This window comes from Dipodomys ordii, unplaced genomic scaffold (genome assembly GCF_000151885.1).
Source record: "Dipodomys ordii isolate 6190 unplaced genomic scaffold, Dord_2.0 Scaffold162, whole genome shotgun sequence".
In the NCBI taxonomy this organism is placed as follows: Eukaryota; Metazoa; Chordata; class Mammalia; order Rodentia; family Heteromyidae; genus Dipodomys; species Dipodomys ordii.
The window spans coordinates 3,529,002-3,546,062 of record NW_012267378.1 but is presented as its reverse complement, the minus strand read 5'-3'; the positions used below and the strand labels follow the sequence as shown (position 1 = coordinate 3,546,062).

The 17,061-nt window shown below is 37.6% G+C and overlaps 1 protein-coding gene across 1 annotated transcript in view; it reads right to left on the bottom strand.

Annotated features, from left to right (window-relative positions):
- Positions 1-322: 322 nt before the first annotated feature.
- Vps8 (vacuolar protein sorting 8 homolog (S. cerevisiae)) overlaps positions 323-17,061 on the bottom strand; it is a gene marked incomplete at its 3' end in the record, with an annotated part of 187,877 nt that continues 171,138 nt past the window's right edge. Inside the window, exons 42-44 of the mRNA XM_013033034.1 lie at positions 5,918-5,998; positions 3,663-3,832; positions 323-503 (exon numbers count right to left, since the gene is read on the bottom strand). Coding sequence (XP_012888488.1) covers positions 323-503; positions 3,663-3,832; positions 5,918-5,998 — 432 coding nt within the window. The remainder of the gene's footprint in view (positions 504-3,662; positions 3,833-5,917; positions 5,999-17,061) is intronic.

Below are 17,061 nucleotides of genomic sequence, written 5' to 3'. Positions count from 1 at the left end.
GTGTAGCTAGGATTACAGGCCTGAGCCACTGGCGCCTTTTTTTATGAGTATAAATTAGTTGTAGCCACTGGAGCCTGGCTGCATTTTCTTTTTTTATGACTATAAATTAGTTGTACAGAGGAGGTTCTATTGTAATAGTTCTAGGACTTGTCTTGTTTTTCAGTGCTGAGTAGAGAGAAGAGGCTCTTCCAACACCAAATAGCAAGAAGATGCCACATGTACTCAATATCCATTGTCAATCTGCTGAGGCTTATAAGTTCTAAAGAAGATGAGGAAAAGCCAAAAGGATATTGCAATAAAAAAACAATGTCCCCTTTGACACAGAAACAGGTCTTACCTGTGATGGGGTTATCCTTCCTTGTTTAACTTCAGATGAATTTTCACTTAGTTTTCCGACTTTGTTACTTGAGCTGCATTTGTAGCATGTCCATCTCATTTGCCCCTCGATTTCTACGGTGCATTCTTTGTTTTGTAGACAGAATGAATGATACAAGTGGCCACAGCTGCAAAATGAAGGCAATCAGTCTATGCTTTTTGTTACCATAAAACTCACAAACACAAACTGTGGTGGAGAGTACTTATACGTGTAAAGGTTCCTAATAGGCCGCAGTGCACTGCCAGTTATATTTGGCAGAAATTGGGAAAGGAAATGATCTTGCTGCTGACTTTGCTTTTTAAAAACCCAAACTCTCATATTTGTGTCCTTGAACGCAATCACAGTTCTGTGACTACAGGCCACCTGGAGTATGAGTTAAACTTCTGTCCATTCCCAAACTATGAAGTTTTGAAAGTAATTTTAGGTAACTGGAAAAAAAAGAAACAACAATCCAGCAGCTGGAAAAGTCATTGTTATTTAAGTAGTGTGGAAATAATATTAGTAGTCTATCATATCAAATTCAAAGCAAGAGTTAGGACTTGATGAAACACTGATAACATGTCATTGCTGCACTATTCCTGTGAAGAAATTCCCTAGTGATTATATGAATGATCAAACTCTTAGAAGTTGAATACTGAATATGAGCCAGTTGTCTTTACTGATTCCTCCTTTTTTCCCAACTTAAAATGTTGGAGTAGCCCACAAGTCAGTTAGATAGTCTTTATATTCTTATGTAGTCTTTACATTATTTCTCTTCTCTATGCTTTTTTTTTCTGTTCATAACTGATTTCTTTTATACTCATCTTCTCTCTATTGCCTTTGCTGCTGTGATTACTTCTGGTTTTACACTAAAAATACCATAGGCTCAAATTTATACTTTTATTCCAAACTTATACCCTAAACCCTACCTAGTCTTCTTAAGAATTCTAGTCTGGATATCTAATAAGCATCTGGATATCTAATAAGTCAGCCTGACTGTTCTTTCTTTCTCACTATAAGTAAATCCTATTAGCTCTACTTTAAAATTATATTCCAAATCCTCCTTTCTAAGTTCTTTGCTATTGTCCAAGGCCATCTCTCTAACAGACTACAGCAGTTGCCTAACTGGCCACTCTACTTTTCCTTCTGATCCTTCATAATCCATTCTATGGACACAGCAATCAGACTGACCCCTTAAGAAATAAAGCAAAGTCAGGTGCCAGTGGCTCACGCCTATAATCCTAGCTACTCAGGAGGCTGAGATCTGAGGAGTGTGGTTTGAAGCCAGGCCAGGCAAGAAAGTCTGTTGAGACTCCTATCTCCAATAAAGCACCAGAAAACCAAAAGTGGCTCTGTGGCTCAAGTGACAGAGTACTAGCCTTGAGCTGAAGAGCTGAGGGACAGTGCCCAGGCCCAGAGTACAAGCCCCACATAAAAAAAGGAATAAAGCAGCCAGGCGCTGGCTGCTCACATCTGTAATCCTAGCAACTCAAGAGGCTGAGATCTGAGGATTGCAGTTCAAAGCCAGCCTGAGCAGGAAAGTCTGTAAGATTCTTATCTCCAGTTAACCACCAAAAAACTTGAAGTGGAATTGTGGCTCAAGGGGTAGAATGCTAACCTTGAACAAAAGATCTAAGGGACAGCGCCAGGTCTTGAGTTCAAGCCTCAATACTGGAAAAAGAAAACAACACAAAAAAAAAAAAAAAAAAAAAAAAAAAGAAAGAAATCAATCATGACACTCCTGTCCTTCAAACTACCCAATAGCTTCTCATCTCAGGGGAGGAGTCTAACCTGGCCTCTGCTCCTCCTCTTAAGTCCTTTCTTGTCATTTCCCCTTCCTTTTCTGCTCAGGCTGACTAGCCTGCTCACCAGCTACTACTCCAGGGCACTAAAATGCAGCTGCCTCAGTCTCCACATGCCTGTGGGAAACACTCGATCTGAGGCTGCCTGGCACAGTGAGGTTTTTCTCAACTGCTCTTTAGAAATAAGGTGCTTTCAGTATTCTCTTTCCTATATACCATGTTTTATTTTCATCATTGCATTTTTATTAGTCTTCAAAATTATATTTATGTTCATAAGTTAACAGTGAGGCATCCCCTAACCACTCTACATAAAATACTAGTCCCTCAAATTCTGTGTCCTTAAACATGCCTTATTTTTTTCCAGAGTAGCAATTACTGTCTAGTTTTCTCGTTTGTTTATTGTCTGCCTGTGTCACTAGACTATAGACTCCATAAAGCAGTTCCTTTGTTTTGTTGTTTTCCTCAACTATTTGAATAGGAATGGGTAGATAGTAAATGTTCAATAAAAACCCATCTTCTTCCAAACTCCAAATCTACCAATCTTCCTATGAAGTTGACAGCAGCATAGTTCTTACTCATGCAAGGCTGGTCAAGTATCTTATATACGTTTCTCATTTCAGCTTCACAAAACCCTATGACGGAGGAATCATTTCCATCTCAACTTACACATGAAGAAAAGAAGATAGAAAAAGAGGTTTAATTTGTCCAAAATCTCATGTGGCATGTGGCAGAGTTGGATTTGATCTCAAGCAGTTTGGTTCCAGAGTCCATATTAGCAGGCATTGTAAACCTAGGTCCTACATGTGTGCACGAGGCCTCTTCTTTCTTTGTAGTGTGAGTTCATAGAATCTCTTGGCTGATGATTCCTAAATTTATATTTCCAGCTTTAACAGTCTCCAGATTTCTGATTAGAATGTCTGTCTACCAGAAGACCCTGCTTGCATGTTTAACAGCCATCTCAAACCTAAAATTAGCACAATAAAACCTTTGATTTCATTAGTTCCTTCCACTTATCCTTCCTTATCTTGGGCAGGAATATCATGTTCATTCAGTTGCTTAGGCCAAAGATATTATTAATGTTTCCCTTACACTTCATATCTAATGTAGCAGCAAGTTAGCTCTCCCCTAAAATATACTCGGAGTTCAAACGCCTCTCAGCATCTCATTCCTACCTCTCTCATTCTGTTCAAATGTCATCTCCTCAGAGATGCCTTCCCTCATTGTGCTTTCCTAAAATAGCACTCTTTTCCAGCACATGCCATCCTTCTATCCCTGTGTTGAGTTGCATGTTTTTCCACCAATCTCAGTAGCTGGAATTTATTTGTTGTCTTGACACCCTAACTCCTTTCTTTCTCCCAATTCCCATGCAGAATGGAAGGGCAGACACTCTGTCTTTCTCTCTGCTTGAATGACTGGGACTGTGAATCCATATGCATGCACTCTTGCCTGCTAATGTCACACAAGTACATAAGTCACACAAGTAATAATTCCCTTTCCTCTCCTACCTAAAGACAATAATTTCATCAGCCATTTCTTGGCGTCTCTTGTACTGCTGCAGACATACTGAGCAATAATCCTGTTTAGGATTCAGCCCTCTTGTGACCGAAGCTCTCAGGTTACACAATGACCAGTGGAGATCTTGGTTTAGAAGGCTGGTTGTTGTTTCTAGTAGAGTCTAATGAAGACCAAAACAAGAAAACAAGCAAAAGGTTATAAAACGAAAGATAGAGATGAGTGAGAAACAATGTCTGTTTTTCAACTACAAACAACCCAAATTAAGAGCACATTCCAAAGGATAAAATTATAAAAAACAGCCATCAATAGTCCACAAACTTAAGCAGTTAATTAATTAATTATGGTACTGGGGATTGAACTCAGGGCCACATTTTCTAGATAAATAGTCTATGACAGGCCCTCAGTCCTTTCGCTTTGTTTGTTTTTCAGGTTAAGAGACTGGTAGGCAATAACTTTGTCTGAGGCCAGCCTTGAACTTTGGTCCCCTACCTGTAGAGTAGTTGGAATTATAGGCATAAGCTACCATGTCCAACTGTATTTGAGATAAGGTCTTGCTAACTTCCCCGCTGCCCCCACTCCCCCAGAACTGGACTTGAATGTGATCCTCCTTTTCCTGCCACTTAAGTAGCTGGGATTACAAGCATAAGTCACCATACCAGACCCTTTACACATGCATGGTCATACATGAAAACTCCCAAGTCTGTTACTAGATTCAATCTGAGAAATGAATTCTGCCAGTCTGTGGCTTCAATATTGATAGCGTTCAAATGGCTATGCAAATCAAACTCTATTAATTACATTTATATAATAACTTCTCCCTGGATGGCTCAGGCTGTTAGAGAATAGACTAGATCTGATTAGATCTGATTTTTTTTTTTTTAGGTTGAAACTGTATCCATGTCAATGTTTTAAATAATCTTCCCCTTGAAAAGCTAATGCTCATTTACTCAGCTTTCATCTCCCTTGGGAAGAGATCACATTTTCTTGAGCAGCACTTTTTAAGTCATTTGAATCTATTTAAGCCATATAAAGACATTTTCTCTGCTATCACATTGTTTTAAGGATGTCTGTGCTTCTGAAGTACTTTTGTCATAAGGTACTACTTGCTACCATTCACATATATCGTTTGGATGTCCAGTTGGTTCCCAGAGAAGGGCGAGGGGCAACTCACCTCTCCTTGCTATATAGCTTAGCTCTTCTAACTTTACTTATAATGCAAACATTTTTGTTTTAGCTGCTTAACTATCCTAATTCTTCTCAATCAATATTATCTTTTCCTATTCTTTCACAGTTGGCAAAATTTTTCTACTTTATACTCAGCTTTACTTCTAATAATCTAGGATCTAGATTATTATTAAACTATTAAACTATATTGAGCAAAACAGCAATTTTTTTTTTTTTTTGGTGGTATTAGAGTTTGAAAGCAGGGCTTCATGCTTGCGAGGCAGGCAACTTGAGCCTGGCTTTATCCTCCTATTTAAGCTTCCTACTATAATTAGGATGACAAGTATGTACCACCACACCCAGCTATGGATTGAGACAGCTCTTGTGAACTATTTTGCCTGGGTGGGATGGCATCTGACCATAATCTTTCTGATCTCAGAATAAGCCATCATTGCCCAGCATAAAACTGCAATTCTTGTACCTCCTAAAAATAGTTGTGTACTAAAATTTTCTTTTTCTTCTCTTTTAAATTCTTAAAAAAGCAAACATTGTATCTAACATGCCTTAATTATATCTTCTCTAAGGATATAAACACCAAACTGGCTCTTACTAAGAATTAAAGGTATAGATAGTTTTGAGTTAAAGGAAGACTAATGACAACTTTTGGTTAGTAGCAATGACCTGTTTCAGAATATGAAAAATAACACTCATATAACATTATTCTGAAATTTCATGCTGCCCCTTGCTTTTTAGAGCTTATAATTTTGTAATCATTTTTTTTCCAGAAAATCTCTCATACTTTCATCTTGAAGATACTAGTTTCACTGCCAATGAATCAAAAAATAAAATTGAATTTTAATTAGATACATATTCTGGAATATACACATGTAAGTGAAAATTAAAATCAAGGAAAAATTTAACTAGGAAAAAAATACCCATACATCTTAATCTACTTTTATTTTTAGTGGGCAGATAGCTAGTTTTAAAAGAATAAACATAAAGGCAAAGGAGAGGAAAAGGAAGACAACAGAAAGGAGAAAGTGTAGCTTGTTTTCTGAGCGTAACAAGTTAGCTTACTTACTTGTTCATAGTTAAAGGTGTCTAACATTCCCAGAATAAGTCCCTGGATTTCTCCAAGTTTTCCTTTTCCATAAACTGGGTCCTAATTAGAAAAAAAAGTTAAAAATATAATTCTGATTCGATTCTTGATACTTAAAAATTACTTTAAAATATAAGGTATCTGTAGGCCAAATGTTCCTAAGATTTGTTTTTAACAGTCAAAGGTAACGTCCACTGGAAATACACAGTATTCTTTCTGAATATCTCAAATATATCAGAAAAAGTGAAAATGCCCGAAGCCCCTTCTTAACAATCTTCTTTGCAAATATATTAAACTTCTCTGTGGTTCTGTTTCTGTGAGAAGTTTCTTCTTTATTCACACTGAACAGTAACTGTCTCTCTCTCTCTGTCTTCCTGTTTTTTTCTTTGGGTTTTTATTTATCATCTGCTTTAAGTGGAATATTAGAATTTGACCAACAACTTCTCCTGTGATCTATATATGCTACTTCCTGGCCCAAACCAACTAAACTGTTTCAGTTTTGGAGACCACAGGATATGAGGAAATAGCTTTCAGTCTTTCAAAGCCTTTTTTTCCTCCAATAAAGTCATTATGAGTAAACCACAAATACCTACAAACTCTATCTTCTCTCCACTGATTCTCATATGAGGTATGTCAGGTAACTTGTTTATTATGTATAATTTGGAAAACACTAAGTGTACTGAGAACCTCCAAAAAATACCAAACTGAAACGCAACCATCCAGTTAATAAAATTTTTATGCTATCAGAGCAAACTATGAATTCAGAAAGAAAGGAGGTCTAAGATGGCTTCTCAGTTTTTGACTTTATAATAGGTTCTTTTGGTCCTTTTAGTATCTGTGCATAAGCTAAGGAAATGTAAGGGACAACATAGCTATGAATTTTTTCTACTAGTTAACGAAATTTACAGGTTTAGGGTTGAACAGGCCACATAAAATAGAAAAAATTTTCTTTTACAGCTAGGGATTATATCTTTAAGCTAAAGATACTTGCAAACAAGTAGAGACTGTTCATGAAAGGCAAAACTATGAAAAGCTGGTCCTTTGATAGGAAAACAATTTAGATGCATGCACCAGATAATTTGTTTTATTTTCCTTGCATAAAAATAAAACCACAGTAGTGCTTTTCATCTTCACTTAATTAGGCTTGGGTCAACCTCCCATTAACCAGAGTTATTTCTCAGTCAAAGTACCAATGGATAGTGTAGTGTTTTATTATAAAAAGTCTGTCATAGTGGCTGGGAAGGTGGCTCAGTGGTAGAGCGCTTGCCTTGCATGCCCTGGGTTCGATTCCTCAGCACCACATAAGCAAAAAGAAAAAAAAAGCTGGAAGTGGCGCTGTGGCTCAAGTGGTAGGGCGCTAGCCTTGAGCTGAAGAGCTGAGGAACAGCGCCCAGGTCCAAAGTTCAGGCCCCATGACTGGACCCCCCCAAAAAAAAAGTTTGTCATAGTATCTATAATAATAAATGTATTCCAGAATACTGAGGTAGCTCAGACATGCATTTCTGACAAGGGTCATAGAATAGAGATGTCTTTTTTTAAATTTATTTTTATTTTAAAGGTGATATACAGAGGGGCTAGAGTCCCCTAAGTCAGGTAATGAGTACATTTCTTTTTGAACGGTGTCACCTCTTCTCTCATTTTCTCCATTTTTTCCCTCCTGACTGTCTTCCCTTTATAGTTCATTTTCAACATAGTGTCTAGTGAGTATCACTGCTGCATTTGTTTACCCTTTGTCTCACCATTTCTGTGCTCCCCCAAACAGATAAACTTACATATAAGATAAAAGGTACAGAAATAAAAAAACAGAGACAAAGGGGAAAAAAAACAAAAACAAGAACAAAAACTAAAATAAAAACCCCTCTTGTTTCCATTTCTTGGAATTCATTGTGATAAACACCATTTTATATGTTCATATGCACATAGCTAGTGAGCCTTTGCAATCCTCTCCTAAGAATATTCTCCATTGGTCTCATTGTGTGAATGTTTAGAGTCGTGTTTAATTTATCATATCCAAGTGTAATTTTTTGTCTTTTACCATCCATTGTGTTTACCTGTAGATTTATAGACACATTCTAATTACTACAAATGAGGGAGACCATGCACCTATGTTTCTTTGGGTCTGGCTTATTTCACTTAATGTAATTTTTTCCACTTTTCCATTTCCTTAAGAATGGCACAATATCATTCTTTCTGATATAAGCACAGAATTCCACATTTTTTGATCCATCTGTCCACTGAGGAGCATCAGGTTGATTCCATATCTTGGCTATGGTAAACTGGCACAAGAATAGGTCCAAGAGATAGGCCTGAGACAGCCTCTTCAACAAATAGTGCTGGTAGAATTGGCTATACATGGGCAGAAAATGGAAGCTAGACCCTCATATATCACCACAATCAATTCCAAATGGATCATAGACCTCAAGGTAAGGCCAGATACCATGAAAATGTTACAGGAAAGAGTAGGGGAAAAACTAGAGTTCCCAGGCACAAGCCAAAACTTCCTAAGATCCAGAATCACAGCAAATCAAAGAAAGACTGCACAAATGGGTCTGTATCAAGTTAAAGAGTTTCTGCATGGCAAAGGACATAGCTAGCAAGATAAACAGAAAGCCCTCAGAATGGGAGAAGATTCTTATAAGTTATGTATCAGACAAGGGCCTCAAACATAAAATATCCTTAGAACTCAAAAAATTAACCCCCTAAAAACCCTCAAAGAAACAGCAACCCAATTAATAAGGAGAGACTTCTCAGAAGAAGTAAGAATGGTCAATAGATATATGAAATGTTCAACATCTCTGGCCATAAAAGAAATGCAAATTAAAACAACACTGAGATTCCACCTCACTTCAGTTAGAAGGGCCATTATCAAGAAAACTAACAACAGCTGATGCTGGTAGGGATATGGCCAAAAGGGAAAACTACTACATTGTTGGCGGGAATGTAAACATTTTTTTTGCGAGGGGGGGGAGGGGAAGGTCGCATCGTGGGGCCTGAAATCTGGGCCTGGGCGCTATCGATCAGATCTTCAGCTGAAGGCTAGTGCTCTACCACTTGAGCCACAGCACCACTTCCGGCTTTTTTTCTTTTTACTTATGGGGTGCTGAGGAATTGAACCCAGGGCCTCATGCATGCAAGGCAAGCGCTCTACCACTGAGCCACCTTCCCAGCCCCAGGAATGTAAACTTGTTCAACCACTCTGGAAAGCTGTATGGAAGTTGCTCAAAAGACTAAAAGAGCTTACCTATGACCAGCAATTTTAATCCTGGGCATTTATCCAATAGACCACAAACAAGGCCACACTATAGCTACCAGCACAACCATGTTTACTGCAGTACTTTTACCATAGCCAATGTATGGAATCAACCTTGAGATGTCTCAAAAGGTTAAATTCTGCTGGGTGCCCATGGCTCACACCTATAATCCTAGCTACTCAGGAAGCTGAGATCTGAGGATCTGAGGATTGCCTGCCAATCCATGGAGGCAAGTCCATGAGACTCTATCTCCAATTAACTACCAGAAAACAGGAATTGACACTGTGGGTCAAAGTGGTAGAGCACTAGCCTTGAGCAAAAGAGCTCATGGACAGTGCTCTGGCCCTGAGTTCAAGCCCCATACCACCACCACCACCAATGACAAAAAAGTTAGATTCTGAGGAAAAGAACTCTTTCTTTTTTTGCTAGCTCCAGAGCTTGAACTCAAGGCCTGTGTGCTGTTCCTGATCTTGTGCTCAAAGCTAGTGCTCTACCACCTGAGCCACAGCACCACTTCCTCCTTTTTCTGAATAGTTTATTGGAGATTAGAGTCTCACAGACTTTCTTGCCATCCTCAGATTTTTGGACTCCTGAGTAGCTAGGATTACAGGTGTGAGCCACCAGAGCCTTTCAAGAAGAACTCTTAATAGGTCATTTCTATATTTACTTCAGTACATTTTACTTTAATATACATAATTTAAGAGCAAAACCATGAAAACTACCTCATGCTGGTACAACATCTAAATTATAGAATGTAAAAGTGAGCTCAAGGCTTCTAGCGCAGCATGGCCACAATCTACTAGCTCTACAAATTAGTTTTTAAAGTTGTCAGCTAGATTCTTCAGCAATAAGTAACTGCTGAGGTTTCTCTTTAGCTTGTTTGTAAACTATTTGGGGAAAAAAGAGCACATTGGGTACCCTACATAAAAATTTCCAGAAGCATACCAGAAAAAGGTGATCACTACTTATTTTCTTAATGTTTTCTGGTACTTCTTGTAATAGATATGCAAATGTTTTGCTTTAAAGTAAAAATCTTTCTTAATGGATTATTACTTTAAAATAAAAAATGCCTATGCAGAGCAGAATATAAATTATTTAATTTCCTTTGGTAAGAAACCCACAAATAGCTGGATGCTGGTGTCTCACAACCTCCTAGCTACTCAGGAAGTTGTGAGCCAGAGGGTTGCAGTTTGAAGCCAGCCTAGGTAGAACAGCTTGTGAGACTCTATCTTCTATTTACCAGTAAATAGCCACACTGGAAGCATGGTTCAAGTGGTAAAAGTCAAGTGAGCATGAGGCTTGGCTCCAGGGAAAAAAAGAAAAAAAGAAACTAATATATAGCTAAGTAAGGTTGCTCACATTTATAATCCTAGATTGGGAGGATTGTGATTAGAGGCCAGCCTAGGAAAAAAAATTCATGATACCCCAAGAATGCATTTGTTATCCCAGCTATGAAGAAAGCATAAATAGGATTGCAGCCCAAGCCAGTCCAGGCAAAACCTTATTTGGGAAATAATGAAAATGAAAGAGGGCTGGGGGTGTGGTTCAAGTTAGAACACCTACCTAGCAAATGCAAGTATTTGAGAGTGAGAGAGAGAGAGAGAGACAGACAGACAGACAAACACACTAATAAATGGCTACTTAGAGACTAAGAATTATTTTTGTCATGGAGTAAAGAAAGAATGATCCTTGAGAACCTCTAATTGTACCAATATTTCTTCTGGAAAAATCAGCTTTTTTTTTCATTTGTATCTGAGCAACTGTGTCTAAATAATTGGTACTCCCCACCTTCTCCCCAGGAGACCTTATAAAGTAAGATGGATCTGAAAACACCTTGATTGTTAGGTATAGAAAACAAGGTCTGACTCGAGTTTAGAAGTCCTGGGTTGATGCTCTTGTTGTTAAGGGTAGTGGTTTAATGTTCCTGAGTAGCCCTTCCCCCAACAGAAAGTAAAGACAGCATTACTTGTTGCCCAATTAAGAGATCAACTAAGTCTTTTAAGGAAGAAAACTATACATTACTATCTCACATAAGTGCAGATGTATAAAGGTTGAACAAATTATTAGCTAGCAGAACCCAGCAGTGTGTAAAAACAATTGTATACCACAATTAAGTAGGATTTACCCTGGGGATGCTAGGCTGATTTAACATCCAAATAAATATCAATTAATATATTACAATCCATCAACAAGTTAATGTAGAAAAACCTAGGATCATGTTAGATGCAGAAAAAACCCCAACAACTTGAAAAATCCAATGCCTATTCAGAATAAAAACTCAGAAAACTAGGGATAGAAGAGCAGTTCCTCAACTTTCTCCTAAGATCAGAACCAAGGCAAGGAAATTCCCTATCACCACTCCTATTCAGTACTGTATTAGAAGTCATGTTAATATAGTACAACACAAAAGGAAATAACTGTGATTTGGATATGGTTTATCCTGCAAAGATTCATTTGTTGGAAACCTGTTCAAAATGTGACAATGCTGGGAGTTGGTGGGATTTTCAAGAAGTGGGGTCTACTGGGAAGTATTTAGGTCACAGGAGAAGTTGTCCTTAAAAAATACTAGGGCAGTTCTCATGAGACACAAAGTGAATTTTCAGAAGAGTACTGTTATTAAGGGACGACTCAGGCCACCCTCTATCCATTTGGGCTCTGGGCTTGTGATGTGATCTCTTCCCCATACCTTTGCTATTGTAATGCCATAAAGTATCAGGGTTTCACCAGAGCTGAACAGATGCCCATAAACTTCTAGAACTAATACTGTAAACTAAACTCTTTACTTAAAAAAGAGCCCCAAAGGAGCCAATAACAATGAAAATCCCCTGAAACTAATTAGTGTATATTATAGCAAAGCTATCGGGTACAGATTAATTAATACAAAAGCCAACTGCCTTCTAATATACCAACAACAGAATTTAAAAGAGAAATATTTAGTATAAATCCTACCAATATATACAATATTTATATAAGGAAAGCTGCAAAATTCTTCAATACTGGAGCAAAAATCTAAATAAATGTAAAAGTATTTCATATTCACAGATATGAGGATTCAAGATTGTTAAGAAGATGCTAGTTTTCTATTTGATATGCAAATTCAACTGAAATTCCACCAAGTTATTTTGTGGTATCAACTAATTGTTTCTAAACCTTACATAGAAACGGAAAAGACCAAGAGCAACAGAAGAGGAATAAGGCTAGCTGATTGACAATCCCCAATTTCAAGAATAATTGTAAAAACAATGTGGTATGGGTGAAAGAATAGGAAATAAACCAATAGAAACAAATATGGAACCCAGAAACAGACCCATATAAATATAGTCAACTGACAAATGTTGATTCAGTGGAGAAAGAGCCCTTCAATCAAGTGGTGGAACAACTAGACATCCACATAGAAAAGTGGACTGATATTGGCCATATAGTTTTCACCATAGAAAGAACTAAAATTGGATTATAGCTCTTAATGTAAAATTCAAAAGTGTAGGGCTTCTAGTAGAAAACAGGGAAAAAAATGTAGAAAACCTTGGGCATGGTGACAACAACAAAAATACAATCCACTGAAGAAAAAGTTTACTTTGGTAAAAGTAACAACTTCTTGAGAAAAACATTTAAAAGAATGGGTGTCATGTCTCATCCCTTTAATCTCAAATAGTTGAGCAATAGATATTAAGAGGAATATGGTTCCAAGCTAGCCCAGGCAAAAAATTTCATGGGCCTCCTTCTCAACAGAAAAAAAAAAAAAAAAGCTGCGTATGGTAACACATACCTAGCATCGTGGTGACAATAAGAAGCATAAAATGGGAACACCTGTCCAGGCCAGCCTGGGCAAAAATTGAGACCTAGCTCAAAAATATCCAGAGCAAAGGAGGTGTAGCTCAAGTAGTAGAGAATCTATCTAGCAAGCATAAAACCCTGAGTTCAAATTCAAGTACCACCAGAAAGAAAGAAAAGACTGTTAAGGGGCAGGGAGCCAGAGAGGAGGGAAAGTGGGAGAAAAATGATGGAGGGGGGTACAAATGTTGGACAAGAAATGTGCTCATTATATAACTGTAATCCCTTTGTACAGCACCTTTACAATTAAAAAATTTTTTTTGAAGAGTAAAAAAAAAAGCTACGGATTGAAAAAAACACATATGTAATTGAAGACCTTATCCAAAATATACAAGAAGTTTTGAAATTCAAATACAAGAAAGCAAACACTTCAAATAAAAATTGGGCAAAAATCTGAATATAGACATTTTATCAATGAAGATATAGAGATGTAATAAAAGCACATGAAAAGACAATATCTTGTGTCGAAAGTAAACTTCAAATTTATACACCCATTAGAATGACTACAATCTAAAATGCTGACAACACAAATTCTGATGAAGCTATGAAGCAGCGGGCACTCTTAGTATTGCCAGTGGAACACAGAATGGATAAACATTACGAGTGGCTGGCAGTTTACTAACCAAGGTAAACTTGGCTTACCATATAATTCAGCAATCACACACCTCGGCATTTACCCAAATGAGCTGAACGCTTGCATCTACACAAAACAGCTGCACATAAGCGTCGATAACAGCTTTATTAAAAACTAAAATTGGAAGCAACCAAGACTTCTTAGATAGGTGAATGAGTAGAAAAACATTTCATACAATGGAATGAATATTATTCAGTTCAAAAATGAGCTATCAAGACACAAAAAGATATAGAAGAGTCTTAAATGGTTATTGCTAAATGAAAAAGTACAACATAATTTATTAGTCCAAATGTAAGGAAAAGGCAAAATTGTAGACATAAATACCATAACAATGGTTTCCAGGGGATGAGGACACAGAGAAGGGGGAGGTGGTGGGACATATGGGAGCGAAGTATTCTGTATGGATACATGACATGAGATATGGATCAAAGCCCACAGAACTGTACAACACAAATGATGAGTGCTAATGTAAATTATAGACTTCGTTGATAATAAGGTACCAACTTTGGGTGAGAATTCTAACAAATGTGCCACAATGACATAACATGCCAGTGCTTGGCGACATTGGGGAGGGAAGAAGTTGTAGATGGCAAATTCTCTGTACTTCCTGTGTAACATTTCTATAAACAATACAGTTCTACAAATTAAAATAAATTAAATAAAACTTGAATGAAAGGCTTGGCTGTAGCTGGGGCTTGACTGAGACACTTTGATGTCGGGCAGCTGGCCTTTTCCTTGAATGTATCAGTCAGTGCCTCAAGCTGAAGACCCTCCATCTCCTCCTTGAGGAAAGGGGTGGGGAGGCTGCAGAAGAGGGCAGGAGCAGCACTGGAGATGCTATTGGTACCTCTCCTGAGTCATCAGTTTCAGTCCTGTACTTTACTCTTGTTTTAAAAAGCAGTCTACTGTATGGGCATACAAGTTGCTTATCCACTCAGCTAATGAGGGACATCTTTGTATATGTTCATCTCCTTTGACAATATCTAAGAGTTCAATTAGCTAAATCGTATGGTAAGTATATGTTTAAATATTTTTACTGGTCACATTTCTATCCAGTAGAGCATACATATTTTCTGTTTCTCAGGAATCACAGTCCTTTATTTTATGCCACTACTATTTTATTTTTGCCAGTCCTGGGGCTTGAACTCAGGGCCTGGGTACTGTCCCTGAGCTTCTTTTGCTAAAGGCTAGGACTCTACCATTTGACCCACAGTGCTACTCCTGGCTTTTTGTTTGTGGTACTGAGGAATTGAACCCAGGGCTTCATGCATGCTAGGCAAGCACTCTACCTCTAAGCCCCATTCCCAGCCCCCCCTTCCCCTTTTTAAACTAGGAAGACATTATGTCACATATTCATATTTTTCATTATTTCATGTATTTTATCCAGTTTTGGGGTGTTTCAAGCAGTAAGGAAAATCTGTCTCTGTTACGCCAACTTGACCATAAATAGAATTCCTTCATCCTTGATTCCTAATCATTTAAGAAATACTATATACCAAGTACATTAACTTTTATTCTTGTTCTATGTTCTGAGCACATTTAAACTTTTGCAATTTCCCAAATGTACTATGTCTTCACCTCTGAGTTTGAATATATGATTCCCTCTACTTAGAATATTCTTCTTTCTTTCCTTATTTCCTTTAGGCTTTTTAAGATTTAGCTCCAACATCTGAGATTCCTCTGGGAATTGTTCCATACTCTTGTTTCTGATTCATATTTTTACTACTATTCCTTGGCTATATATATTTTAGGAAAGAGTTCAATCTAACTTAAAAAAGGTAACTATTGGGAAAGCACTAGAGTGTTCCAAGGACCCAAATAAGAGAATGTGAGAACCTTTGAGAAATAGGACAAAGAGTTCCAATGCCATCAGTATTTTCTCCCCACATTGTTTCTTTTCCTGGTTGTGATATCTTGAACCTTCTTATACATCTTGTCCATTTTCGTCTTTCTGTTGGTTATTTCACTATTATACTATTTCTAGTCCATATAATGGAAAAACAGCTACAGTCAGTTCCTGAAATTTTTGTTTTCAATTATGTAATCCAAAGCCCCAAAGGAAAATCTGGGTATTCTACACCTCAAGTTTGATTCTAAAATTTTCCAGAAAGGAAACTGATTGGCATAAACAGGGCCAGTTGCCAACTGAATGAATTCACTGGAATGAAGAAGCCATGTCATGTTCACATGACCACACTTGGTGTTACTAAGTATAGGGGTATAGATATGGTAGCTACTCATGACAGTTTGAGCAGAAATCAGTCCTTAAAAATGGCTACTACTGATTGAACACTAGTATTTTTAGCTACTCAGAAGGCTGAGATCTGAGGATCATGGTTCAAACCCAACCCAGGCAAGAGTCCATGAGCTATCCCTAAATAAGTAGCAAAAGCTAGAAGTAGAGCTGTGGCTTAAGTTGCATAGTACTAGCCTTTAGCAAAAAAAAAAAAAAAACCCTCAGAGACAGTTCCCAGGTCCTGAGTTCAAGCCCCAGTTCTGACACAAAGCAAAAAAGGTAGCCACTATTAGTTAGCCCTGTGAACAGATGTATCAGAACATTTTCTGCCTCACTTGAGCTCTTGTGGGGCAAGAACTATGCCTTTCATTTACATGGCAGTGAATAAATATATAGCAAATACAGTTAATACATTAATGATTACTTCCTCAAAACGACAGGTATGAGAACAAAGGAGAAAAGCCCAAATGATTAATAGAAAATGCAAATTAGGAAACAGGAAACTTTTTAGTAGTCCAGGTGCTATCATTAAAAACTTATTTTTCTTTTAATTTCCTCCTTTGTAGGAGAATTTTTTTGGGGGGTCAATTTAGGGGCTTGAACTCAGGGCTTGGGTGCGGTCCCTCACTGTTTTGTTCAAGGTTAGCACTCTATCATTTTGAGCTACAACTCCACTTCTGGTTTTCTGGTGGTTAACTGGAGAAAAGTCTCACTGGGACTTTTCTGTCTGGGCTTTCTTTGAACTGTGATCCTCAGATCTCAGCCTCCTGTGTAGGTAGGATTATAGATATGAGATACTTTCGACCAGCTAGGAGAAATTGTTATTTGACTACCTATCTTAGGAGATGGTTGTTCAAGATTACGGGTACCCAGGTACCCATAATCCGATTTGTTAAACTGAAACCTTAAAAGAAACCTTACTTAAAAGAAAACAAAGGGGGGAGGGAGGGAGGAGTTGAGGAAGTCAGGAGGGAAGTAATGGTAGGGGAAAAACAAAGGAGGAGTTAATAATGCTTGATAGGAATTGTACTCATTACCTTATTCATGTAACTGTAACCCCTCTGTTTACTAGTTTTACAATAAAAAAGTATAAAAAAAGATAACAAAAAAGATTGTTGTGAGCTTCATTTGACATAGTATCTGTGAATGAAGCTTGAAGACCAAAATCTTTGTA